Source organism: Durio zibethinus, chromosome 20 (assembly GCF_047325235.1).
Source record: "Durio zibethinus cultivar Kanyao isolate XHJ-2024 chromosome 20, ASM4732523v1, whole genome shotgun sequence".
Classification (NCBI taxonomy): Eukaryota; Viridiplantae; Streptophyta; class Magnoliopsida; order Malvales; family Malvaceae; genus Durio; species Durio zibethinus.
This window is the reverse complement of record NC_143181.1, coordinates 2,516,879-2,542,505: the sequence shown is the minus strand read 5'-3', so window position 1 is coordinate 2,542,505 and position 25,627 is coordinate 2,516,879. Positions and strand designations below refer to the sequence as shown.

The following is a 25,627-nucleotide window of genomic DNA, read 5'->3' as shown; positions in this document are numbered from 1 at the left end:
ATCGCACGTGGGAAAAACCTTCAGCTACTTGATTTGAAAGCTGAGTTTCAGACTTTCGGTGGCACTGATTGAGCATCCATGATAGTTATGTGGCTAAAGAAAGGCAAAACTTGAAAGTTGAAACCACAATTTTTCATGACTTTTCATGATTGCGCATCCATCAATTCATCATTTTAAAGTCTGATAAGATTTAAGGTTGTCTTTGGTTTTTTTTTTTTTTAAATCTCCACTTTCATTTTCTATTTTTGTGTTTTTCATTTTCTATTTTTCATTTCTTGAAAATGCATTTGGTGAGTAAAATTTCAAAGCTATTTTCAGAAAAGGAAAACATTGAAAATTTCTTATGGAAGTAGTGTTTTCCGATTAGGACAAAACAATGAAAATAACGAGTAAACATAAATGATACTACAATGAAGGAACTTGGTTGATGTTCTAAGGTAAAGTTCATCGAAATCCCATTAAATAGATAATGACTTGGTAAGTCGACAAGGGTTCAACTCATGGCAATCAAGATTTAATAAATTCTGTTTATAGATACAATTTTTATTTTTTAAAAAATTTTTGAGCGATAAAGAATTTTTAAATTTTGTATGATACATTTTCTTCTCTAGTTGGTCCAAACAAATTTATTAACATTATACTTAACGAATTCAACATATTTTTAGTCTCTTTTTATGTTGTTAACATATTTGGCCAAACCAGTCAAATAATGATTCCTAATTTTGATAATATGAAAGTAAACTTTATTCTAAAGGAGAATAATTGAGCGATGTCACCCCATCTGAGTGCTCACTCTTGCTTTTTATAATAACCTACATGAGACGAATGTAATTACCAATTAATAAAGAATTTTAGTGGTTGCTTACGTAGTTTTCTATAGTTAAAACTCCTCTCCCTTCTTGAATAGGATTTGGATCAACCTTGGCCATGTTTTCATCCATCAAAATTATGCTCTGGACCCAACATTTCAACTTCTTCTGGCTGTCTGACAATAACCCCAAGCCTTAGGCATCATCTTTTCCCTATTTTTTTTATGCTCCGGAATCAAGATATGTGTTCATTTCACAATATAGAACTAGTACAAGAAGGAATCAAATTTTCTTTTACCAAGTTTCGATGCTACTTCATTTTGTAAGTTCCTTAGGCCTCATCATGTACTTATCCTGTGGGCACGGCCTTGTTGTAACGTTATTATCTTGCCCACAAGTGTTAGTGTCTTACCCTTTTTTTGTTTTTGTCCTCATAACCAATAGAAAACAGGAAGCTGTTCCCTTTCCAGTTCTCCATTACGTGGTAAACAAAGTCATCGCATAGCCCCATTTTTTTTTTTTTCGGATTTAAATTGCATGACAACACTTGCCTTTGCCATGTGAAAATCATTATCACTGCATTCAACATCCACCCTCCTCTCTTATTCTAACACGTGTTGATAGGGTGGGTCACTAAGACCTTTGTGTCCTTTCCAGGCACAAAAGAAAAAATAAAATTTTGGGTCATAATTCATAAGCTTTGCTCTCCATGAATTAATTGATTCAATCACTCGCACCACCCACCATTCAGGAACAGGTTAAAGAGATTGGCTATGGGGTTAAATCACATTATTGCTAACAACTACACCCTGCCCTTAACTGACTCATTTTCCTTCGAAAATTTATAACCTGCCACCATTCCAAGTAGCAAGCGTGTCCTCCATTAACAAAAAGTCAAATCACCTTCCTCTCATTTAATTTTCTCCTCTCTCTCTTTTATTTTAGGTTCCTTTTTGGAATTAGTGCATATTCTCCAAACTTTGTTTGCATGATTAATTCAAAAAATACGGAGTGTGTAGGCTTCATATGTAGGTGATAGTCCTTTGTTTAAAGCAAATGCCAAGTTTCTAATATTCGCTTTGAAAGATGGGGGAATCATCAATGCTTATCTTATTAATCAATATTCAATGATAGATATTACACAATGTGGTTGTATATGCAGTACCCATATGTCCAAATGAACACATTAGTAGGATAAAAAAAATGTAAAGCAAAGCAACCACCTTTGAATGGTTTTGAGAGAAGAAGAAAATTCAATATAAAAAAAGGTAGAAAAACAGTACAAGCTAAGAGGAGAGAGGCCCCCCCCACGGTTGAGTCATGAACGGCGAGAGACGAAATAATATTTAAGGAAGTTTGGGGGCAAGAACCTACAAAAATACTTATTGAGGGGGACTGTTGGGGTCTTTTGATTCACACCTCTTTTAACCAAAGCAATGATATTTCTGTGCGTTCACCAATGCACCTCCATTTGACATATTCCACCTAAAATTGTACCAACAGAGAGAATTCAATCTGTTAAGGTAGTAATGATAACATATTGAATCAAATAATTTTTTGTTTTCAAATTTAATCGATTTTAAATATATAAAATTTGAATTCGATTTGATTTGATAAATTTTTTTATTTTTTTTATATTTAAATATAATTTAATTTGATATTATATAAAATTATATTTGATTTGATTTAATTTAAAATTAATAAAATATTATTTTTAATATAAATATAAAATTAAATATATATAAATAAATATAAAATTAAAAAAATAATTATTTTATATATATCAATCGAATAAGATTGAATTTACATGAAATTCAACTTTGATCTTATTTTAAAAAATTTTACGTCATTTAATCTGATGATATTTAATTTTTAAAAAAAAATTAACCTTAAAAAATAAGATGAAATCAAAACCATAATTTTAAATATTTTTACCTTCTCTAATTTCGAGGTTGTGCCTAATTTTTATTTTTCTTATTTTCTGTTAAGTGGTATACTTGCCAAATCACACCTACATGATTTTTTTTTTTTTTTTGACGAACATGTGATGGGAAAAAGAGAGAAACAAATTCCCTTAGGGGGTAAGAAAAAAAGATAAGAAATCTAATGTCGTTCAAGTAGGATACCTATTAAAACCATACCAATCCCACGTTTGTATTTAGCAGTTTTACATGTCATGTTCTCACGTATTATTTGGAAAAATGTTTAGTCTTTAATTAAAATTTTCTTGGGTTTTTTTGGTCTCAAAAGGTGGCTGAGGGGTAAAGCAAAGGGTTGGAAAGAGAGAAACACGTGGATTGGTAAAAGAGGCTACAAGGGAGGGGAAGGCAGGTGCTTGGCGTGAAAGTGATGGAAACAAAACAAAACACAGGGGTTCAAGTGTTTTGTGGGGCTTTGCCTACGGACCGCATTGGGAGAAGGGTCTTAATTAATATTAATTATAGAGATAGAGGGAGGGTGAGGAAAGATGGAAAAATCTTTCTTGCATATATAGATAAGTGAACAGGAAAGATGGAAAAATCTCATAAGGAAAAGAAAGATGGAGACATGAAAGCCATATGGTACGCGGCCCAACAGAACACCCGCATTCTCCAATGTTTTGATTGTTTTTGTTATTCATCTTTGTTGGGAAATCTCTCTCTCTTTTCTTCAGGGTTATTTGGTAAATTACAGGTTATTGTCCTCTTTTAATCTCTCTCTTTGTTTCTTGTACAGAAGTATTTCATTTCTCATTTCATTTTATCTTTTAAAGGCCCTCTGTCTTCCTTCAATTGCTCAAGACTCAAGTGTTTGCATTTTTTGTTTGTTTTTTTTTTTTCTCTCTTTCTCCTCTCTCTTTTCTTGAGAAAGGAGAGGAGAATATCTCAAGACAGCTTTTTTCATCCTGATTTTGTGGTTTAACCCTTTATCTTCTTGTTAAGATTCTTTTAGATCGATCAAGGTCTTACATTTCCACCCGTTAGGTGAGCTTTTTGGGTGTGTTTTCATGTCTATTTTTGTTTGATCGGTTGATGGTCAGATGAAGTGGAGGATATTCTCTCCGGTTTTTTTTTTCTTGAATTTTGTTGTTGTTGGTTTAATAGGGTATTTTCATCTTCAAAGTTTTGATTTTTATGATCTTTTTATTTTCAAAATCTGCTTATTCTGTGAGGTCTTTCCTGTTTGTGTTTAAAGTTTGTTAATTTTAGCTGTGTTTTCACTGGATGTTTGATTGTTGAGGCTCTCTCTTGTAATAGCTGATTTGTAAACAGATGAAGCTTGTAGTTGCCTTGTTTGACCTTAGATTCTCTATTGAATTTAGCGGTTGCGTTTGATTTAGTTTTTTTTCTATCTTTCTTCTATTATCTTTTCTGTTATATGGTGGCTTTGGGGTTGGGGTTGGCCGGCCTGGGGTAGGGGGTGCTGAGGTAAAATATAGAAGAGAAATAACTACAGCTGGAATGCCTATTTCTTGTGTATGTGTTCAGTTTATTTTCTTTGTGTATTATTGCATTTTGTTCTGTATGGCGAAGCGAGGAAGCTTTAACCTTATTTATTGTCTCCTTTCGTTATGGTCCACAGTTGGATATCTGCTGTTAGTGGATGCTCTTTATTGTTTGATTTTGATTGCCCTCTAATGTTTTAAAATTTCCAGATTTAGTTGCTCAGTGCCCTTTTGTGGTTCTATGTTCTGCTGACCGAGTTTGTGATGTATCCTGTGTGGATTAAATTTGGGATTACTTCACATTAGGATTGATTACTTGACGTTGCTGCTAGCAGCACGTTTGGTGGTCTTTGTTGATGATATGCTGTACTGGGCGAATCAGTGTCTTTGTTGATTTGGTTACATTGTCTAAACCTCATCCTACTGCTTGCAGGGCGATAGACCACTTGGCTTAATCAGTTACTGTCTCTTGCTCCCACTAGTAACTGCTTTTGCTTCTGCGCCTCATTGTTATCCTAATCTATTGGATATTAGATTTTAGATGCAGCTGCTTTTCCCTTGATGTTCTCTGTGATGTTATTTGTTTTCTCTGTGGTGTTAGAAAGCGAGCATATCATTTGAAACATTTACTATTGGTTTCAAGTAACATTTGCGTGGCATTGCTCAGCCTGCTGATAGTTTATTTGCAACAATTGGTTTCTTGATGTCTGAGATGCAAAAGATGTCACTATAAGGCAACATCAATCCTACTTGAACTACCCTTTTACTATTAGAAATCTTAAAATTGATTTGAAACATATTTTTAATATTTTGTTCTTCATTTGTGTACACTAGTGCTTTGTCTAGAATCATTTCAATGCCACTGCCTCTCTTTCACTTCCACTTTGTTGTGCCTATTGGTGACTTACAATTTGTATTGTAATATTCTTCAGGACTTTGCAATAATTTTTACAGAACTTCATACAAGCCCTAATGCGGGGGCAAAGGGGTACTGTTGGTTCCTTGCCTGAAACCTTCTTTGACCACGGCTCTACATCAAATAATGCTGCTATAGACCAGCAGGTTTGCTGGAATAATATTCGAACTCCTATAGAAAACAGATTGCCTGATTGTTTGCTGTCACCTAATGACATGAACACTGGTTGTCTGAACTCTATTGGTCGAGAGGAGCAGGAGCTGGGCAGATGGAGCTTGGGAGAGCCTAGCTCTAGTGGCACACAGAATGAGGTCAGCCATAATGAGTGGAAAACTGACCATGAATGGTCATCTTCTATGAGTGCTTCTGCAAATGCTAGTCCCAGTTTAGAAGAGCGGCAGTATGAACAGAACTCTCTATTTGTCGAAAGTTCCAATTCTGAGACAGTTCCCCAGAATCTCTGCTTAAATGCCAGCTTAGTGGGTCATGGTGATAATAACTGTCAAGTTACAGAACGGTCTAACCTGTATAAGTCTAGTGGATCCGAGAATGAGCGGAGTTCACCTGCTGCTGGTCCTGAAGCTTTTCTTCTTTCTTCTGGAAGTGGTGGGTATGTTGTGGATGATAATGATAGCAGACCTGGCTGCTCATATGAGGGTCGTCGTGCATCCTGCAAAAGAAAGGCTCTTGAAGAAAATGTTGGGCAGTCCTCTTCGAGTGGAAGTTCTAACTACTTTCATCGTGCAGAAAGTAGTGCCTGGCATGGAGTTTCTGCTAGCTGTAGTACAGGAAGCAGTGTAAATGTATCTGTCCTCTCAAGACAGGTGCATCCTAGACTTGGATTAGATGTAAGAGAATCAGCTTCTGACAGCATTCCTGAACCATTTGTTTTACCAGCTGCAGAGAGCTCACACAGGAATTTCCGGCTGAGAATAAATCCTTCCAGTATACAAGAACCTATCGGTCCTCCGATATTTTCTACAAGTGATACGGCCAGGCAGTCTGTTTTGTCTTTGCAGCAGTCATCAAGACTTCTTCCAACTGATCATTCACTAGACTTAAGGTCAGCACCAATGGTAGATAATGCAAGTCCTCAAAATCCGAATGTCGTAAATCATGTTCCAACTTTGCCACGAAATGTGCAGACATTTAGGTGGAATGGAGGTTCTCGCTCAAGAACCGGCAATTCATCAAGTTATAATGTATCTGCGGATAGAGATGCTGTACAACATGAGGGACATCAATCAAGAAGCATGGGTAGAAACCTATTAGATCATCCTATGTTTGTTTCTGCACCAGAGTTAAGAACTTTGGCTAGAAATCCAACAAATCAAGGTTTAAGCAGTGAAAATATAAGCACTCCTGGAAATGTTGCTTCTACATCTTGTGCTGGCTCAAGTTCTGGTGCCAATGTGTCATCTGCTTCCATGTGGGTTCCTCATCCCAACCCCTCTACACAATATCCACGAAGATTGTCAGAACTTGTTCGTCAATCATTGATGTCCTCCCTTGGTGCTGAATCTGGAGGCCAGGGCAATCATTCTTCACTTTCTTCAGGACATCCTACTTCTTCAGAAGGGCTGCTGCTTTCCTCTGGAGTAGCTAATCAGGGCCGCCATCATCCATACCCTAGGTCAATGCCATGGTTGGAGAGACGAGATGCTGGTTTGCTTGGAATTCCCCATGCATTTCGAACTTTAACTGCTGCCACTGAAGGAAGAAGCAGGCTTTTTGTGTCTGAGGTCTGCCCTAGAACTGCTTCTTTTCTGACTGATAGTTTTCACCTTTCCCTTTGAACTCTAACATAACAAGGAGTAATCATGATTCCCCTTACGTTATTACTATTTAATTTGCTGCCAATCTAATTGTTACTGTATACACATACCTGGTATAGATATAGGAGAAACATCTTATTCCTTGCATGATGGTGCAATGCTAATTGTGGAGAATAATATGTATGTTGTTTTTTCATAGTTGTTTTTGTCTGAAAGATGTGCCATTGGGCATTGTTATCCCAAATGCTTGCATTAGTCTATTAATCAGTCATTCATGTGTTGCACTTTATTCTTTATTTTCATCACTCAAAAGTAAATATACAACTTATTTTGCAACATTAAATGACCTTGGCAAAGAACCACTCTACTGGATCTGACAGTGTGTTTATGGGGCAGATTCGCAATGTCTTGGATCTAATGCATAGGGGTGAGAACTTGCGTTTTGAGGTAAGGTTTTTAATTTATGGCTTAATTTTATGCAGTTCTATCTTCACCAATTGAAACATGGATGCAAAAAAAAAAATTGCTTTTTCTTTTATTGTTCATTTATCACTATGTTCATATAGGTTGCCATTCTTCATATTTGAGCTCCCATGGGCAAAGCGTGGCGATGTAATGTAGGACCAAGTGTTGTTTATGGATAATAATTTACTTTTGACCAATCAAGTGACATTTTCTCTTTCTAATTCTGCTTGTATGGCAGGATGTTATGATCCTTGATCAATCAGTTTTTTTGGGAATAGCTGATATTCCTGATCGGTATCGGGATATGCGGCTTGATGTTGATAACATGTCATATGAGGTAGTATCTATGTTATTGGCATCTACCATCCTTTCTGTTTTGAAAATTCTCACAGTAGAATTGCTTTGTGGGTAATAGGAGTTATTGGCTCTGGAAGAACGCATTGGTAACGTAAGCACAGGGTTGAGTGAAGAAACTATATTAAACCATCTCAAACGACGAAAGCACTCAAGTGCAACAAGATCTCAGTTAGAGACAGAACCATGTTGTGTTTGTCGGGTAATGAATTTTCTCATCGGTGGTTTCTGTACTAATTCCATGAATCCCTTCAATAATTGTTTACGAATATGCAGGAAGAATATAACGATGGAGAAGATCTTGGGACACTAGAATGTGGACACAACTTCCATGCTGATTGCATTAAACAATGGTTGATGCGCAAAAACTTGTGCCCCATTTGTAAAGCAATGGGTCTGACTAAATGAGACGATTGTTTCCAGGCAATAAATTCTTCCACGGTTCAGAGAAAGGAAGACCGGCATTGAAAGTTTGTGGCTTGGCTTCTGTAATTCATCAAATACCAGATGCCTTAAGGTGTGCCATATGCAAAAGTTTTCATTCCAAGATAGTCCATCCATGGCACTTGTAATTCAATTGCCAGAGGCATTTTTACTTCCAATTATGTCAAACAAAGCAATCTTCTATGTGGATGACTCAAATGTCTGAAGCACCGGGAGCAGAAAGCTAGTTTCTACATTTTCCATGGTTGTCATTGCACTATTTAGTTTTATGTATGAATCTTCTGCCCATTGGCGACATAGATTATTGAATCTCTTTACATTTCGATGTGCCTCATATTTCTTCTACATTTGTTTGTTTAATTCAACCTGACATTGTATAAACATATCGAGCAAGTGGGGCAAAACCTGCAATCGTCATCCTCATTTTCCCTCGTTTTTCTGACAAAAAAAGTAAAGAATATCTCGCCAAATACCAGCTGAAGCAGCCACCAGCAAATTCTGCAGTTGTAGCTTTGAGTAATCTAATCTGTAAATCCTAAAATACGCGTAGCTGATTTGGAGCAGAGGTTGCTGCTGACACGCCGTTAAAAAAGAGTGGCCTCGGGATTTGCAGGATTGGTAAGTCTTTTTCAATTAGTGCTGCTTTCAGGCCAAGCTAACGTTTGGTTGGATTAGACAGTGAAGGCCGAAGCCTGGCTTTTTTTTTTTTTTTTTTCACTGCATTTTAACTATCCATAATTTATTTTAAATTATCTTTTTATAAAATTATTTAATTATTTTTTCATCTTGATTTTAAAAGTGGTTAGATATCTATTTTAAATAAATTATATAATTTATCAAATTTTTATATTCAATAAATTTTAAAAAAAGTCAGTTAAAAAAATTCATATCCCGAAAATTTTTCATATCTTTATAAAAAAAATGAAATTTAAGCTCATTTAAAATTTGATAGACAAAAACTATATATGTGGTTTTTTAGATTTTTTATTGGTTGTAATGATATGGTTAAGATGATAAAAATTTGAATTGGATTCTATGTAATTTTTTTTGAATAATATATAAAATTATGAAATTTAATAATTTAATTTGAATCTGAATCGAATTTTCATATTATTCAATTCAAATTAAATTTTATCTGTTTAGTTTATTGATTTTTAAAATTTAATTATATTATATATATTATTTAATATAATTTTTAATATATTTAAATATAAATATGTAATTTTTTTGAATAATATATAAAATTATGAAATTTAATAATTTAATTTGAATCTGAATCGAATTTTCATATTATTCAATTTAAATTAAATTTTATCTGTTTAGTTTATTTATTTTTAAAATTTAATTATATTATATATATTATTTAATATAATTTTTAATATATTTAAATATAAAATAATTATTTTATTTTATAAAAATATAAAATGTATATAAAAACTAGTAAAATATATAATTCTGTTTAGTTTAGTTTTTTTTTTAATTTTTAATTTTTCGATTCAAAATATCATCTAAATTTAATATATACATTTAATATCTAAATTTAATCTAAACTGAATAAAAAAAATAATATGAACCGAATTAAATACTATGGTTTGAAATTGATTTTTAGTTTTCTTAAATTTTTTCTCACCTTTAGATATGAAATATGCAAATCCAAAAATTTTTAAAAGTTTTTGAATTTATAAATTAAAAAAAATTTTAAAACTTTCGAATCTTTAAATTCAAAAGCTTTTAAAAATTTTTGAATTTATAATTCAAAAAAAAGTAATTAAATAACTTTATTTGAAAAATTAAGAAAAATATATGAAAGAAGAAAAAAGTAGCAAATAGAAACTCTTTTTTTTTTTCCTTCTTCCCACTTTGTTTTGAAGTCCAGGGCAAATTACATTAATAACACTTGAATGCTCCGTAATATCATTCCCATCCCTCAAGGACATACTAAAATAATCAAAGGTACAATAATTTTCATAAAATTAATTTTTATAAATTTATTAATTTATGTATTTATGTTGTGCTTTTTCCTCTCATAATTTTTATATTTACATCAAATTCTATAATATTGATTTTGGTTGGAAACTTGTTGGATCTTGTCTTAAGTATTAATGTGTGATAGAATGTAAGAATAAAAATGATTAATTCTTGAAAACATTCAAAATCAACATGTGTTATGTGATACATTTTTCCTATAAATAGTATCTCATATATCAACTATGAAACAAAAGATTTCTCTTAACATTGGGTGGGATTTAAGAATTCAAAGTATCATATCTTGACAAACACAAAAAATCGACTTAAGATCATTCGTAATTTTCGTTGTAAATAAAAATTTTATAAATTTGGTTTAAAAATTTTTGGATAAAAATAATTAAAAATCCAAAGAAGAAAAAAAAAAAAGGAAACTACTACTAGATTAACCTTTTTGCATTTTGAAGAAAAAACCATAAAATTGAATTGTAAATTTTTGGAATGTTATCAAATTTTTGTGGCAATTTTAAACGAAATTAAAAGAGGCGTGCCAAACAGATAATAATAAAAATATTGGACCGTTCGTTATTTTCACTTTTTCAGTAATAATCTTCAAAATTTTCACATTATTTTGAAAAAAGAAAAATCCGTTTTTTAAACGAATCAGCACAGAAAAAGAGAAGAAGGAAAAACCACTCTCAATCAGAAACGCGTTTCTTCTTTTATGCCTCCGTTTCGATTCTCTTTAATTTTTCTCTGAATCAATTTTCATGGCGGATCTCTACGGTGCAACTCCATCTTCAAACCTGGAACCCGAAGAAATCTCCACGTTCCTTGATCATCTCCTTCACAAATCCTCTTCTTCGTGCATGCAAGTCAAGGCCAAGTATATTCAGTCTTTTCCATTTGAAGTGCCGGCATTTTCAACTCCCACGGCTAATTCCGTCGCCGGGATGGAAATTCCAGTTGAGGATAGCTACCGAGTTAGCGGATCAGCTGTTCGAGCCGAGTCAGAGCCTCGAGTCAATTTCTCCGATCCTATAACATATTTTGGAGCCAATGTTAAAGATAGCGCCGACAATGCGTTGTCTTCCACCGGAGATTTCAGTTACGACAGCGAGGTAAAATAATTTAAATGATTTTCTTTTATTTTCAAAAGTTATTTTCCTTAGAATTGAAAAAAACAAAAAAAAAGCTAAAGCTTAAAGTTTTCTTTGATTATTTTTCGCCAATAGCGAAAGCTTAGATTAAGATTACTTTTTTAAATCTAAAAGGTTCAGGAAGCATCGGAGACTCCGTCAAATCAAGAGCAGCCACGTAGTTCATCGAAACGAAGCAGAGCAGCCGAAGTCCATAATTTGTCGGAAAAGGTTTGACCGTTTTAACAGTTTTTTTTTTTTTTCCAAATGAAATCTATACGAAATTTGATTTACTTTTGTTTTTGTTTGTTTGGCAGAGAAGGAGGAGTAGGATTAATGAGAAAATGAAAGCGTTACAGAATCTAATACCAAACTCTAACAAGGTATTTAAAAACTGCTATAACCAAACAGAGCCTTGTCTTTTTTCTAATAAATGATTGTTTATCTTTTTTGGAGTGATAGACGGATAAGGCTTCGATGCTTGACGAGTCAATCGAATATCTGAAGCAGCTTCAACTTCAAGTACAGGTGAGTGTTCTCTTCTGGTTCTGCCATTTCTATTTTGTGTTTTCTTACTTTAGTGTACCACATTGTCTTGCTAGTTATCATGTGTCAGATTTGGCTGTTTATCATGAAATACGAACTGGTTCCACATGTAACTCTTAAGTTTGCCGAAGCAACTGAAAAAAAATGTATGTGAATTATCCTAAAGATCCCGCATTGTTGGCATTTAATGATGTCATGACACCATCTAAGTTTGAGAACGTGTGTTATCAGAATTTACAGAGAGAATTGGGGGATAGTGCTCCATTAAATGGCACTAAGACAAAGCAGTTTTTGCAATTGTATGCTTCTAGTCTGTCTGTATTTTTCTATGATTTTGCACATGCAATGGAGAAGTTTAGTATTTATGGTATCAGGACTGGGAGGGAGAGGAAATGAGAGGTTAGGCACCAATGCGATGCTTTAAACTCTATTCATGCTTAGATTGTTTTGTTTTTGGTGATGGAGATGGACTACTTGGCAATTCGTGTATTTGTATCGTATAAAATATTAAAAATTCATGTATTCGTTTTACATAAAAATTGCATGTTACAATTCGTGTTGACACAAAAACATGAGATACATTATTTTGGTTTTGTTAAACCTATTTATGGTTTTTGCTAAAATTATAAATCATGTTACCTTTGTATTTTTTATTCGTATCATTTTCATGTCGTGTTTGAAATTATTAGGTCTCAAGAGAAAGGGATTTGTTTTATTTTCATACATTTATTTTGTGTGATGCTGATAAGATCATTTGTTTGATTTGTTGCACATGTTGGTATGGAAGGCAAGAAACACTAAATAAAGATGAAATGATAAAAGCTAAAGTTTGTTTTGAAATCATTAGTTTTATTTGTCTGAAGGTACAGTGTAATGCGAACTGAGCTAGAATCATGAAAAGCCCGTTTGTTTTGTTGTCATTGATTTCGCAGATGTTATCAATGAGAAATGGATTGAGTTTGTACCCGATGTGCTTACCGGGAGTACTACAGCAAATGCAACTGCCTCCCACCGGTTATGACGGGGGAAATGGATTCTTTAGTCCCAACACAAGAGCAGGCACATTTTCTTCAAATGAAGAAAACTTGATGAACACTCCTTTTAATCTTTCCAACTCATGCACCATCTCAAATCAGCCAATTGTTGCACCTTCTGTAGCTAATATATCCAATTTGGAATCTTCATTTGGTTTTGAAGCCTCTGCTGAGGCACGGTATGGATCCTTCACCCCTTCAAAATCTTCCAAGGAACCTTTAGCATGAATATGTAATGAATCCATCAGAAAATCTCTTGGATCAATGCAAGCTTTTTCATTTTTCTTTGAAAATGTCAAGGAAATCTGTAAGGAAGGCCGGTCACAACTTCAATTCAAGATGAATCATGCTGGGAATAACTCTTTACCAGGCATGTCTTAGCCAAGCAGAAATCCTAAAGAAACAGGATGTAAAAAACTGAGGTCACCATCTCTAAATCTTCCTCTGGTTCAAACACTAGAAGCTGCAAATGTTATTGAAACCGATGACCTTTTATACTTGTTCAGCTTTATATATGTTGATGCTACTGACATCTTTATTCCTCTTTATATATACGAAAAACACAATGTTCAGGTGCAACTGTGCTTATCGTCATTCCCCTGCATAAAGTGATAATTACTATCATTGATTAATATATGTTTTTTTTTTTTTTTTGTTCTATAGAGTTAAAAACTGTTGCTGTGTTTCAGTATCTTCTTCTCAAGTAAAATGTTCTGCATTCTATCTAAATTGTATAAATGAGCCACATTTAATTCTAATAAAACCATGAATTGCAGCGATGAGACAAGCATACTTCATAACAAGGAAGAAAAGAATTTTATTTATTTATTTTTATTTCTTGAAAGATTGGTAGATTGGGGGACAATTGACAGACGGAGCCACCCTTCCATGTGTCGAACATTCGGATGATGGACGATGGGTTTGCCCATTTCAGGCCGTGGGCCCAAAAGTTAGCCCCACTTGATGTTAATCCCAAGTTTCTACCCAATAGGGGGCACTTCCAGGATTGGCAATTACGATAAGCCTGGATTTTGGACCCATTCTTATCATTAATTGATGAAAATTTGCTTTTGGTGTAGGAATTATCCCCCACAATCTTCTGCTTTTTTTATCCCTTTTTGTCACGTTTATTGTAAGTACATTTGGCAATTCATGAATTTATATAACACAAATATTACTATTTATATATTTTTATTATATTTTATATAAAAATTATATATTATAATTTATATAAATATAAAAAAATAAAATTTTTAAAATTTTATTAAATTTATTTATAATTATTATTAAAATTTTAAATCGTTTCATTTTTATATTTTATTTTTGTGTAATATTTATATTATGTTATCATATTATATTTTAAATTATCATATTTAATTATTGACAGACATAATACAACTGAAATCTTATAATGACACCTGTCCTCTTTAGTCTTAATAAGTCTTAGCTGCTTGAATTATCTCTAACCAACGTTTCTTTTTTATTTGTTCCCGGCCTCTGGTCTGCTGCCTCGGAGATAGTAAGCCAATTAGGGTTCCTCCCAATTAAGTCACCGTAAGCTTAATTCATACCTATCTTTTCTTTTCCTTTTTGCTTTTGCTTTTGCTTTTGCTTTTACTACTATTTGACAGTGATCTCTACTTGGAACTTGTTAAATATTCCTCTCATTCTTCCTTAGTTTGACCCCATTTTGAAATCTTATATGTCTTTTGGTGCATTTTGGAGTCCGGAGGAATCCTGACTAGTTTTCTTGGACAATAATAAGCTAAAAAATGGCGAAACAACACACACACATTGTGAAAGATGCATGTAGCATTTTGCATACATGAGAGTTGGTCTTTGGCACCATCAAGTTACATTTTTTTAGTGTATTTGTTCCCACACCTTCTGTTTGTTATCAGAGTTTCTGCCATATGTTTGTAAACAACCTTTATTATGTCCTGCAATTGGATCTTCTATTTGGAAGTAAAATCTACATATAAGAAAAAAGGTGGGGAGGGAGGGATGCACAAGATTTCTTTAGCACTAATGAAGTTATCTAACTATCCAGCTAATCTAAATTTTGAAGTAACAAAAATATCTGCCAAAACCTTATTATCGACAGAAAGGAAAAATGAAAAACCAAAACAAATGAAAATATAAAAGGGCAGAACTATTGCTGTGTTAAGAGGCATTCGTGGAGCAGGTATCTTTCCACATGGGCTCACATGGTTTATTGTGGAGCCCCCATTGTCGAGCTTAAGATCCCTGCCGTTGATGGATAGATTGCAAGTATGACCCACAAATCCACAAGTGGCATCTCTTTTTCTTGTTAAATTCTAGATGAACTGTTAACGTTGGGGAACCTGCCTGTCCTGATCTTTCATCATTAGACCCGTTCCTTGGTATGGGAATTTTGGATTTTTAATACTAATCACGGATATTACCTTCAAATCTTCAATTTTAAATAGGTTAAGGAAGGCTGTTGACTGTTGTCATCCAAAAAGAAAAAAAAAGCTGTCTTTGATCTAACTGCATGAATTATACCCGACTGCCTTGAGCCCAAACAAAATAAGCCCAAATCACTTTCCCCCTCATCAAACTCCTACGATCGTCTGATTCTAGATAGCTTGCAACAGTTAGGTGGCCCAAGGAAAAAGGGTAAAGAACAATCGTAGTTTGGTGGTGCCATGTCAGGTCAGGGCTGCCAACTGTAACATGGCTGTCGGGTAATGAGCTCCTCGCTGCTTCCTCTTCCTAATGCCCGAATCCGAACGCATCCCTAGCTCAAAAGTATAAACGCACTCACCTTCTCTTTTGTCGTCCTCTCCCACTTTGGTCATCCTATATTTTATTTTATTTTATTTTCTCACGTATTCCACGCGTTACAGCAAAAATCTGTACTTAATTCTTCAATTTCACGCCCAGTTGGCAAACAAACTCCTTCATAAAGTCACCATCAAACACTCAAGCAAATCCACAAAATAAAACATACCCAGCACTTGTAATAATCCCTACTACATAAGCTGACGCAAAAGACAGGTTCTTGGTTAGTGTTGGGTGAGATTTGAAGTAAACGCCACCGAAAATGCACGCCAAGACAGACTCAGAGGTTACAAGCCTTGCCCCATCATCGCCAACGAGGTCCCCGCGGCGTCCAGTTTACTACGTGCAGAGCCCTTCACGTGATTCTCACGATGGAGAAAAGACTACCACGTCGTTCCATTCCACGCCGGTGCTCAGCCCCATGGGATCACCACCGCACTCCCATTCCTCCGTGGGTCGCCACTCGCGTGAGTCCTCTTCGAGTCGGTTTTCAGGGTCGCTTAAACCCGGATCCCGCAAGATCTCTCCGAACGACGCGTCGTCTAGGGGAGCACATAGGAAGGGACATAAGCAGTGGAAAGAATGTGATGTGATCGAAGAAGAAGGGCTCCTTGAAGATGAAGAGCGTGATAAGGGACTCCCTCGAAGATGTTATTTTCTAGCTTTTGTTCTTGGCTTCTTTATTCTGTTCTCTATGTTTTCTTTGATTCTCTGGGGAGCTAGCAGGCCCCAGAAACCCAAGGTCACAATGAAGGTAACTTGCTCTCTCATTCGTTCTTTTCTTCTTTTTTTTTCCATCATTCTTTTAAGCTTTTTAGATTGAATTACAAATGGGTTGTGGTTGACTGGTTTTATTTGATCCTGCAGAGTATAACATTTGAGCAATTCAAGATCCAAGCTGGTTCGGATGCCACAGGTGTGGCAACTGATATGATCTCCATGAATTCCACAGTGAAAATGATTTATCGTAACACTGGAACATTTTTTGGCGTCCATGTCACATCAACTCCTCTAGATCTGTCATTTTCTCAGATCCCCATTGCTTCAGGAACCGTAAGTCCACTTCAAAAGAAAAAAAAAAAAAAGTTTTAACATTTCCATTTCATTAAATTTGTGGAACTTTGGTGTTTCAGGTGAAGAAATTTTATCAATCAAGGAAGAGCCAAAGGTCTGTATCTGTAACGGTTATGGGAAACAAGGTTCCTTTGTACGGAAGTGGAGCAAGTTTGAGCAGTTCAACGGGCACAACAACGCTTCCAGTTTCACTTAAACTGAACTTCATTGTCCATTCAAGAGCTTACATCCTAGGCAAATTGGTTAAGCCAAAGTTCTACAAGAAAATCGAATGTGACATAACTTTCGATCCCAGTAAACTCAATGTTCCTATTTCACTCAAGAATTCTTGCACATACGATTGATAGATCGAATCAAATGGAAAACACGTCGAAGTGGCTTCCCCCCCCCCCCCCCTTTTTTTTTTTCTTTAATTTGTTGTTCTTCTTTTGTTGACGATAAGTGGGAAATGAATGGGATACAGCTAAGCAGACAGGCCTGGAGATGTCTAGTCAGGGAGTAAGGAACGCGGTTGTGGACTTATTGGGGCTGCCTGTGTTCCCAATGAGTGAGAACCACATACGTTTGATTCGGTGGTGACTTGTGAGTTATGGCTTTTTATTAATTTTTTTCCTTTTTAAAAATGTAATTCATTCTTTTAGTAAATGTAGTGGTACAACAGTTTATAATGGAATAATAGAGTTTTAAATGTTTTAGGTAAAAATTTTCGGCTGTCGGTTGAGTAAGTTTGTGTTTAAAGGAATCAACTTAATTTTTTTATTATTGCTGATAAAATTTGGTTAGCTGGAGAAGCTTTAATTTCTCTTTCTTTTAGGACAAATAGTTTAAAGCTCTTCCCAGGCCATTTTTTATCTATATTTTTTTGCGAAAGACAGATCTAACATATGTAGGGATAACTGAGATTAAAAAATTGCATTTGCACAATTGGTTAAAGTTAAACTCGCTTCCATTAAATTTTTGTGCTAGAAAGAGTAAAAATCCTGACAGAAAAGCACAATGAAGCTGAAACCATTGATTTGTTGTACAAAACTCATTGGCCATGTGATTTGCAGGGAATGTCCTAATACACACCTAATATAATATGGGAATTATGGAAGACAAAGTTGAAAAAAAAATTCAGGCATGTGGATGTCCTGTTCTTTTGTGCACATGCTCACTCTCAAGAACATGATTAAGTTTATTAAAAAGAGACATGATCATTATCAGGACTCAGGGATCAATAATCATAAACGATCTCAAAATCAGTGATTAGAATCAATAATGGCCAATCTGTTTTCTTTAACAACCTTTGGTAGGATTTCTTTAAAATGAAGAAGGAAAAAAATAACATAAGCAACTGTTCTGTAATCACTTTTTTTTTTAAACTGTTTAGTAGTATCTGCTTAATCTCCAACAAAAAGGTGAGTGATAGACTCACAGGCAAGGCCTTGGACCTTGGGGAAGAAAGCTAAGCATATTTGGACATAAATTGTAATTTATTTGAGTTGTTTCGAAAGAAATGAAACTTGCAAATACTTAACCGCATACGCCAGATGAGGTATTGTAGATTCGTTAACAAGTCCTGGAATGTTTAACCCGAATAATATTGTTCAGGTTAAAAACTACTTCGCCAAGAAAAGACGAGGTTCCTCCCTGATCTTTCTTGAATAATAGGTTCGTTTTTGCTCCAAAAGATCGAAGAAAACCAATAAAAAACTTCAGTGACGATGTGGGTGAGTTTGGAGATACCTTTCATTCAGCCATGAAATCTAACTTGCAAAAATGGTCATTCTGAATAAAGCAATTGTATCATGGATGGCTATATGATTATCTTCAATAACCAAAATTTCCTTCATTGTTAAAAAATTAAGAGAACTGTCGCTTGCAGGAGAAAAATTCTATGAATTTGTAATTTTGTATCCTTCTACAGTCATACTATATATCTTATTATTTGCCACAGATAATCATGCGTCATTGCTTTGGGATCTTGTGAAATTAGGTTGCATGCTTGTAGGCAATAAGATGTTATTAAATTTTGACTTCCATTTTGTTGTTCTGGCCCTTACTGCATAACTTGTGGAAGTGTTAATGAAAATACTGCTGAAATTGTTTAATTTTAAAATCATCACCATGTTATATCTGATGAGGTACAGATAACATTTCTTGCATGTTGATCTTATTTCATTGCTTAATCCTGCAAAGAGAATCCAACAGCTAAAGCCAGGGCAATTCACTTGATTTGGTAGTTGGAACAAATCATATACTCAGATCCACAAGATCTCAAAGCTGGTTCAGTTGAACAAGATGTAACAACTTCCTATTAATATAACAATGAGTGAAACAAAGAGTCATACAAAATCAATTGGAACAATGTTCGGATAAAAGCTGCAACTCCTAAACACTTATTTTATCTCCTGCAAAGCGTGATTCTAGAGCAGCCTCTGATGTAGGGGTTAGCAGGCTCTGTGGCTTTAAAACAATTATGAGTGTAGTAAGACCTTCCAGACCGAGGTGGGCATGGAATCCTGTTAGCAGAAAGTGCCCCATAAGAAATGTAATAGTGTGTTGCTTTCCAATATAGAGATCTCCTAGCACTGCCACCTTCTTCCTCTTCATTGGCACCCAACTCATCATGCACTGACATCCTCCAGGGCCATTCAGTTTCCTCACTCATAAGATAGAAGCTGGAGTGATCAACCTGAGCAGTGACAGTGAGCAGAATTGAGATGATAAGAAGCACTTTGAGAAATGTGGTTTCCATTGATGTGACCTTGATGAGCTCTGGCCAAAATGGAAGAGACTTCAGATTTGGAAACCGATCAGTTGTGTCTTAAAGTGAGGAAGACGAAGAATTATGGAAGGCTGAGTCATTTGTTGTGGGAAGGTACGGTAGGCGACAGAAGTCACATGTAAATTGATGTCACATACCGACTCTACTTAAGACCCTGACAACTACTGCGACACTGAGGACATCACCGGCCCCTGCCCTGTTTCCCTGCTTCCCTGCTTAGATTAAAACCGACTTCAATTTAGAGTCCCCCTTCATTTTTTTCACTTTGATTTGTTTCATTCAGATTTTCTCTCTGGAATCTGATTAATTAATCCATGAATGGCTTAGATTAATATGGCATCACAACATGATATATAATATATCATTGGGGGCTTAACTCGTTGGTCTCCATCAATTAGTCAAGTTCAGGGTTGGGAACTCTACCACTAGGAGGAATCCATGTGGTCAAGTACTCATGCTTAGGAGCTTTTCATCACATGGTCGGTGACAATTGTTACATATTTAGAATTTGAAAGAAAATAACGTAAGAGAGTTCGAGAGAAAGCCGAGTTTTGGTGGTTTTTTTTTTTTTTTTTATAAAATGAATTTCGTAATTCACAAAAAGTAAAAGACAATATCCTATTATGGTGATTAAAGTCAAATTAGGCAGCTGGAGAATTAATTAATTGATTTTGTTTGGCTTGAGCACTAAACTTTGTTCTTATAGCTTTTCGATAATCACAAAATTCACAATGTGATCCAATTAAGCTTGAAATAAGATTACTTTAATAAAAATAAAAATAATTAATTAATTAATTAATTAAATGTGATAAAAATAAAAGGGTAAATTATGCTTTTTATTAAAATTTTTTGTGTAATACACACATATATCAAAATATATTTTTTAATATATTTGTTTATAAAAATTATTTTATTCACCGTCAATAAGATTTTTTAAATTCTTTGATTGTTAAAAGTTTTTGAAGTCCACATTTAAGCTTTTAAGGATATATTATCATAAATTATCATATATTCTTATTTTAATTTTTCAAATTTTAAAAATTTTAAAAGGAAATAAAATCTCTATTTTAGACCCAAAAAAAATCAAGAGAGCTTATTAATCTTCATATTTTTTATTTTTTTTCCCTGTCCAAATTGGCCTATTCCGTAAGAAACAAATAAAAAACGGTCTTTTTGAAAATTAACGGAATTACAGTGGCCAATAAAAAATAAAACAAATAACGAGGCCAAACTAGAAATAAAAAGAATATTCTCCATCACCCACGCTATTCTCTTCTCTTCTCTCTATACGAATGAAAAACTCATTACCAGTTCTCTCTCAAAAATGGCTTTCCCTCAGCGCCAGTTTCAACAACAGTACCAAGCACAACAACAATCTAAAAATTTCAGGTAAACCACCCCCCCCCAAAAAAAAATCCAATCTTTTAATTACTACCAAAATCAATTTAACTTTCTGCTAAAGAAAAACTAAACCCTAAAAAAATTTATAATCTGTTTCTTTCTATGTTTGATCTCAGGAACTTATACGCAATCGACGGTCAGATTTCGCCGCCACTTGGTTATTACAATACGCCTGATTTACAAGATTCGTCTCAGCATCCTCCTTATGTCCCTCCTTGTAATTCCTCTCTCTTCCTTTTTTTTTTTAAATTTTAATTACTTTTTATTTTCTATTTAATTGATTAAGGATTATATGAAGATAAGTAAAAAATTCAATTTCTTTAGTGGTAGTTATGGTGAAATTACCTTTACATTTTAAGCATCAAAATTGGAACTTTGTTGTTTAATATTTCTGGGATTTTTTTATTTTTATTTATTGATTGTTTTTATTGGTTTAGTTCATGTTGATGGGTTTGCACCCGGGTCTGCTCCGGTGACAGATGGGAGTGATGGAGGAGCTGACTTTCCATGGAATAATGGGGTTGAGCCTAAAAGGAAGAAACTAAGGGAACAAGATTTTTTGGAGAACAATTCACAGATATCTTCTGTTGATTTTTTTCAAGCACGGTCTGTCTCAACAGGTTTAGGTTTGTCACTAGATAATAATAATCGGATGGCTTCTTCGGGTGATTCGGCTTTGCTGTCACTCATTGGCAATGACATTGATAATGAGTTGCAGCGACAGGATGCAGAGATTGATAGATTCCTCAAAGTTGAGGTCTGGCTTTGTTGGACTCTAGCTTCTTGTTAAATACAGTTAAATGGAAATAAAACATGTTTGATTAGCTTCTATGATTTTTGTAAGGATCGATTTGTTATTTTAGGATGTCATTTGTGCCATATGTGGATAATAATGGTAATTTTTGTTTCAGATTTATTTTTGGTAGTTTTTTCGATTGCTTATTGAGTCTGTTAACTGTAGATAAGGCACTTTCCAATCTTAACACAATTCATATTATTTTGTCGTATTCCATTGTGAGTTATGTTATTGTCATTATCGAGCTGCAAGTGCGCAAAGTGGTAATTAGAGTGAGTCAAGCTTTTGCATGTCCTGCATACGGTCATCATTTTCTAGAAGTAATAGCAATTAAATATCTTTAACCATCTGCATTTTCACCTTGTCACTTATTATGAATTTCTTCATCATGGGCTTTGTTTCGCAGTTTTTTTATTTTTCTTCTGAAAATAACACTATGTGCCTTACAGAAATTAGGGTTAAGTATAGTGTGATTGAATGAAATGAACTATTCTGTTTCCACCAGTTGAACAATTCTAACTTAAATACATAAATTTTGGAGAATCTATGGTACTGGGTCATGCTATAATGGGAGAATGTTTCTGTTCTATGCACCTTTGAATTAAGATCTTAATTGAAGATTACGTGGTTTATCCTCTTTTTTTGTCTTTTTCAAGGTTCTGATGGTAATTGTGTATGTATTTACTAATTAGTCAAATGGTTATAAGTGATGGGAGATAGTATGATTGTACGAGTATGGTGATGTTCATGGTGGTGAAACCTATTTTTCATTGTTTGTTTTAGCATTAACTTTCTATCCTTATTGTGAAATATATATTGGTCAACAAGCAGTTTTGAAGTTGACTTTTAATGAAAGTACTTCTAATCCCATCTCTTCTCTTTCAATAGGGTGACCGATTACAGCAATCTGTGTTGGAGAAGGTTCAGGCTAACCAACTTCAGACAATTTCATTTGTGGAAGATAAAGTTACGCAGAAACTTCGTGAGAAAGAAGCAGAAGTGGAAAATATTAACAAAAAGAATATGGAACTGGCAGAGCGGATGGAGCAATTGACCATGGAAGCAGGTGCCTGGCAGCAGCGTGCCAGATACAATGAAAACATGATTACTGCCCTCAAGTTTAGTCTTCAGCAAGTTTACGCTCAAAGTAGAGATAGTAAGGAAGGATGTGGTGATAGCGAGGTTGATGATACAGCTTCTTGCTGCAATGGCCGGGTCATTGATTTCCATTTGCTCTGCAAGGAGAACAGTGACATGAAAGAGTTGATGACTTGTAAAATTTGCAGAGTGAATGAAGCCTGCATGCTTTTGTTACCTTGTAAGCATCTCTGCCTCTGTAAAGCTTGTGAAAGTAAGCTTAGTTTTTGCCCACTGTGTCAGTCATCTAAGATTATTGGCATGGAGGTATTTATGTAATGATATACATATGAAAGCTTTAATATTATACTAAAGTTACATCCAGAATTCTTTTGATATTGATGGTTGCCTCTTGTTTGTTGGTTTGTTGCTTTAAGGATAGTTAGGCAAGGTTTCTCATCGAATATTCCGAGTATATGGCTTGGTTATATAAAATATTTGAGATAAACTGATTACACTTGCTTTTAGTTGGATGAAACTTTACATAACTACAAAGATTCTCACGTGGCTTATGGGTTATAAATGATGAAGAAAGACGGTGTCTTTTCCCTTTATGACTAATTTCATTGCTGTATTTGTTTGATGCACCATTGTTTTGTTAGTTCTTGAGGAAATACCCAATCCAAAAAAGAAGGCTGGCTTACTCGACTCTTAAAAGTTGCATCTCTCGTGTCATTTGGAAACGTGTCTTCTTGAATTCATCTCTCTATCCTATGCATGCTACATGAAGAAAGCTATGAGCTGTAGTAACTAGGAATAATTTAAGTTGAAGACGTCAAACATGCCATCCTACATCTCAAACTAAAAACCATTCGCCATGAATGGCTCAAACAGAAAAATGTTGGGTCCCTTCAAATTCGTATCAGAGATGCAATATAACCCTGATTTTTTTAGCTTGCACAGTCGAGATGTTGGGGTGTCTACGTTTCAACCGCGTACTTCTCTGCTTTACCCTGATACTGTCATGCAGTTCTTAGAGTGCTACATATGAATACGTTGCCTTTTGATTTTACATCCGTCTGGCCCCTTGGGCTAACCCATGGAAGAGCCCTTTCTCTAAGAAGTAGGCCAGCCGCATTTCAAGGAGTTCGAAACCTTTAAGAATGGATATCACATCCTTCATTGCCGAATTTGCCACCAATTCTACGCATCTTTTCTCTTGTTTTTGTGTTCTCTCCCTGTTAAGTCAAACACAAAATGAACTTATGCAAAGGGCTTTAGCCCATAGAAGTAAATTGTAAAATAAAAAAAAAAAGGCTATCGACATTGAATACATAAATTTCAGTCATCTTGCTTTAAATGCAAACACGTAAAAGGACATTTTCACAAAGGCACCATTGATATTTTTTATAATCTTTTAAGCATTTTGAAAAAGAAAGATTTGAAATAGGGAACGCTTTTTTTCAAAAACAGATGCTGCTTGATTGACTGTTATTTAATAAGTTTTCATCATTAATTGTGAAGGTCTTGTTTTAGATGAACTAATTATTCTTTAAATGCTGTAACAGTGTGACCCCATATATCACTCAGACAACATGGCTTCCAATGCCTAGTTTGCAGAAAATCAAAACTTTTGAAATCAACTGAGATTAAGTGAGCACAAGGGGCCATGCAAGACATTATGGAGAAAAGAGGGAGAATTTGAGATATTGTTAAGGGAATATTGCTGTTTCTGACTGAAACCCTGTTACTCAAAACCAACTGTTCAGCTTTATGATTGGTGTTCAAATGAGCAGTTTGAACAAGTTTATATCAAGTACTCTAGTAGTTGAGCAGCCATTGTCACCTGACCAAGCCCCATGCAGAGAGATCAAACATTCGAAGCTGAGCCCATTGCGAAATTCAAGAGCTCTTGAAGCTAACCAAGCTGAGAAATGATCAATTGCGAATTCCAAAACCCCAAACTTTTTCTCCACTAATATTCTAATTAGTATATGTAGAAGTCTTGGGAAACAAGTTTGTATTATTTGGTGTAGAATTGGACAAAAGTGGAGGGGAAGGAAGAGAATTGCTTTTCTTTAATGGGGGGTAGAAGATTGATGAACTTTTTTTCTAATCATGCCTTAGAAAGTGATGACAAAGAGGAAAGTGAATATGCTTCTCCCATGATTATAACTATCTGCTATCCATTATTGTTGTTATTATTATGATTATAATTATTTCATTTCCACCTCCATTTCCACTTCCACCTCCCACCGCAAACCCCAGACGATCTCAGTCCTGTCATTGCCCCCCCTTTTCCTTTGTATTCCATTCCATTCTCTTTATCCCATTATTACAAAAACTAAAATAAAAATTAGAGAACCTGAAAAATTATAAAAGTGTGACTTTACTCCAGTTCAATCATCCAACCTCCTCCTTATTCCCTATAAAGCTGTTTTTTTCTGTCTTTTTTTTTTCTTATTTCTCTTTGTGGGGTCTGTGGGTTATCTCTAATGGGCTTACCAGTTGCCTCCACTTTGTTTTTCTCTTTTTTGCCGTTCTTTTATTCATCATATGTTGTACATCCGTGAATTTTTTTTTTTTGGGGAGACTCGAATGTGATCTTGGACTGTCAAAGTTATTCCATTTTTAAACCGAACATGTATCTTGTGATATCCACAGGCCACAGGCCACAGCTAGCCTCTGCCTCGGGTACGAGGCTACACCATAGTTCCTCTCTGCTCAGTTCCTTGAGGGGTCCCCAAATGTGAATGGAATATTTGTATTTGCATAGTTTCAAGTGTTGTCTTTTCTCGTTTCTCTGAAAAATTTGCATCTTTTCTGTGCCATG

At 34.7% G+C, this 25,627-nt stretch overlaps 4 protein-coding genes and 1 pseudogene across 10 annotated transcripts; 4 read left to right on the top strand and 1 right to left on the bottom strand.

The window, feature by feature from the left end:
* Positions 1 to 3,139: 3,139 nt before the first annotated feature.
* LOC111315439 (putative E3 ubiquitin-protein ligase RHG1A) lies at positions 3,140 to 8,521 on the top strand. 4 transcript variants are annotated; one of them, XM_089749218.1, is made up of 7 exons: positions 3,527 to 3,772; positions 4,444 to 4,691; positions 5,166 to 6,891; positions 7,321 to 7,371; positions 7,628 to 7,726; positions 7,805 to 7,945; positions 8,020 to 8,521. In XM_089749218.1, exons 3-7 carry the CDS (start codon positions 5,206 to 5,208, stop codon positions 8,149 to 8,151), a joined length of 2,109 nt encoding a protein of 702 aa, XP_089605344.1. In that variant the 5' UTR covers positions 3,527 to 3,772; positions 4,444 to 4,691; positions 5,166 to 5,205; the 3' UTR covers positions 8,152 to 8,521. The 4 variants fall into 4 exon arrangements, with proteins under 4 accessions (XP_022772887.2, XP_022772886.2, XP_089605344.1 ...); XM_022917152.2 differs by lacking the exons at positions 3,527 to 3,772; positions 4,444 to 4,691 and adding an exon at positions 3,140 to 3,370; XM_022917151.2 differs by lacking the exons at positions 3,527 to 3,772; positions 4,444 to 4,691 and adding an exon at positions 3,152 to 3,482.
* Positions 8,522 to 8,667: 146 nt separating this feature from the next.
* On the top strand, positions 8,668 to 13,503 carry LOC111314852 (uncharacterized). 2 transcript variants are annotated; one of them, XM_089749220.1, is made up of 6 exons: positions 8,668 to 8,805; positions 10,972 to 11,273; positions 11,427 to 11,522; positions 11,609 to 11,674; positions 11,754 to 11,819; positions 12,770 to 13,232. In XM_089749220.1, the coding sequence occupies exons 2-6, from the start codon at positions 11,022 to 11,024 to the stop codon at positions 13,097 to 13,099; spliced, it is 810 nt and encodes a 269-aa protein (XP_089605346.1). In that variant the 5' UTR covers positions 8,668 to 8,805; positions 10,972 to 11,021; the 3' UTR covers positions 13,100 to 13,232. The 2 variants fall into 2 exon arrangements, with proteins under 2 accessions (XP_089605346.1, XP_022772200.2); XM_022916465.2 differs by lacking the exon at positions 8,668 to 8,805 and having other exon boundaries at positions 10,787 to 11,273; positions 12,770 to 13,503.
* A 2,172-nt stretch (positions 13,504 to 15,675) lies between these two features.
* On the top strand, positions 15,676 to 17,475 carry LOC111315438 (uncharacterized). The gene is made up of 3 exons (XM_022917149.2): positions 15,676 to 16,430; positions 16,544 to 16,729; positions 16,810 to 17,475. The coding sequence occupies exons 1-3, from the start codon at positions 15,939 to 15,941 to the stop codon at positions 17,092 to 17,094; spliced, it is 963 nt and encodes a 320-aa protein (XP_022772884.2). The 5' UTR covers positions 15,676 to 15,938; the 3' UTR covers positions 17,095 to 17,475.
* A 1,379-nt stretch (positions 17,476 to 18,854) lies between these two features.
* On the bottom strand, positions 18,855 to 20,087 carry LOC111314851 (protein RALF-like 34 pseudogene; annotated as a pseudogene). The gene has a single exon (XR_016330787.1). The product of XR_016330787.1 is annotated as a protein RALF-like 34 pseudogene (transcript).
* Positions 20,088 to 20,752: 665 nt separating this feature from the next.
* Positions 20,753 to 24,981, top strand: LOC111315437 (putative BOI-related E3 ubiquitin-protein ligase 2). 2 transcript variants are annotated; one of them, XM_089749533.1, is made up of 5 exons: positions 20,753 to 20,909; positions 21,038 to 21,138; positions 21,359 to 21,678; positions 22,606 to 23,035; positions 24,363 to 24,981. In XM_089749533.1, exons 1-5 carry the CDS (start codon positions 20,845 to 20,847, stop codon positions 24,365 to 24,367), a joined length of 921 nt encoding a protein of 306 aa, XP_089605659.1. In that variant the 5' UTR covers positions 20,753 to 20,844; the 3' UTR covers positions 24,368 to 24,981. The 2 variants fall into 2 exon arrangements, with proteins under 2 accessions (XP_089605659.1, XP_022772883.2); XM_022917148.2 differs by lacking the exon at positions 24,363 to 24,981 and having other exon boundaries at positions 22,606 to 23,192.
* Positions 24,982 to 25,627: the final 646 nt, after the last annotated feature.

Excerpts from the sequence above, each read along its gene's own strand:
- LOC111315437 (XM_022917148.2), top strand. The coding sequence starts at position 20,845 with ATGGCTTTCCCTCAGCGCCAGTTTCAACAACAGTACCAAGCACAACAA. Across the intron at positions 20,910-21,037 it reads CAACAATCTAAAAATTTCAG|GAACTTATACGCAATCGACG; the intron begins GTAAACCACCCC and ends GTTTGATCTCAG. Across the intron at positions 21,679-22,605 it reads ATAGATTCCTCAAAGTTGAG|GGTGACCGATTACAGCAATC; the intron begins GTCTGGCTTTGT and ends CTCTTTCAATAG.
- LOC111315438 (XM_022917149.2), top strand. The coding sequence starts at position 15,939 with ATGCACGCCAAGACAGACTCAGAGGTTACAAGCCTTGCCCCATCATCG. Across the intron at positions 16,431-16,543 it reads AACCCAAGGTCACAATGAAG|AGTATAACATTTGAGCAATT; the intron begins GTAACTTGCTCT and ends TTGATCCTGCAG. Across the intron at positions 16,730-16,809 it reads TCCCCATTGCTTCAGGAACC|GTGAAGAAATTTTATCAATC; the intron begins GTAAGTCCACTT and ends TTGGTGTTTCAG.
- LOC111314852 (XM_022916465.2), top strand. The coding sequence starts at position 10,923 with ATGGCGGATCTCTACGGTGCAACTCCATCTTCAAACCTGGAACCCGAA. Across the intron at positions 11,274-11,426 it reads ATTTCAGTTACGACAGCGAG|GTTCAGGAAGCATCGGAGAC; the intron begins GTAAAATAATTT and ends TAAATCTAAAAG. Across the intron at positions 11,820-12,769 it reads AGCTTCAACTTCAAGTACAG|ATGTTATCAATGAGAAATGG; the intron begins GTGAGTGTTCTC and ends TTGATTTCGCAG.
- LOC111315439 (XM_022917152.2), top strand. The coding sequence starts at position 5,206 with ATGCGGGGGCAAAGGGGTACTGTTGGTTCCTTGCCTGAAACCTTCTTT. Across the intron at positions 7,727-7,804 it reads TTGATAACATGTCATATGAG|GAGTTATTGGCTCTGGAAGA; the intron begins GTAGTATCTATG and ends TGTGGGTAATAG. Across the intron at positions 7,946-8,019 it reads AACCATGTTGTGTTTGTCGG|GAAGAATATAACGATGGAGA; the intron begins GTAATGAATTTT and ends ACGAATATGCAG.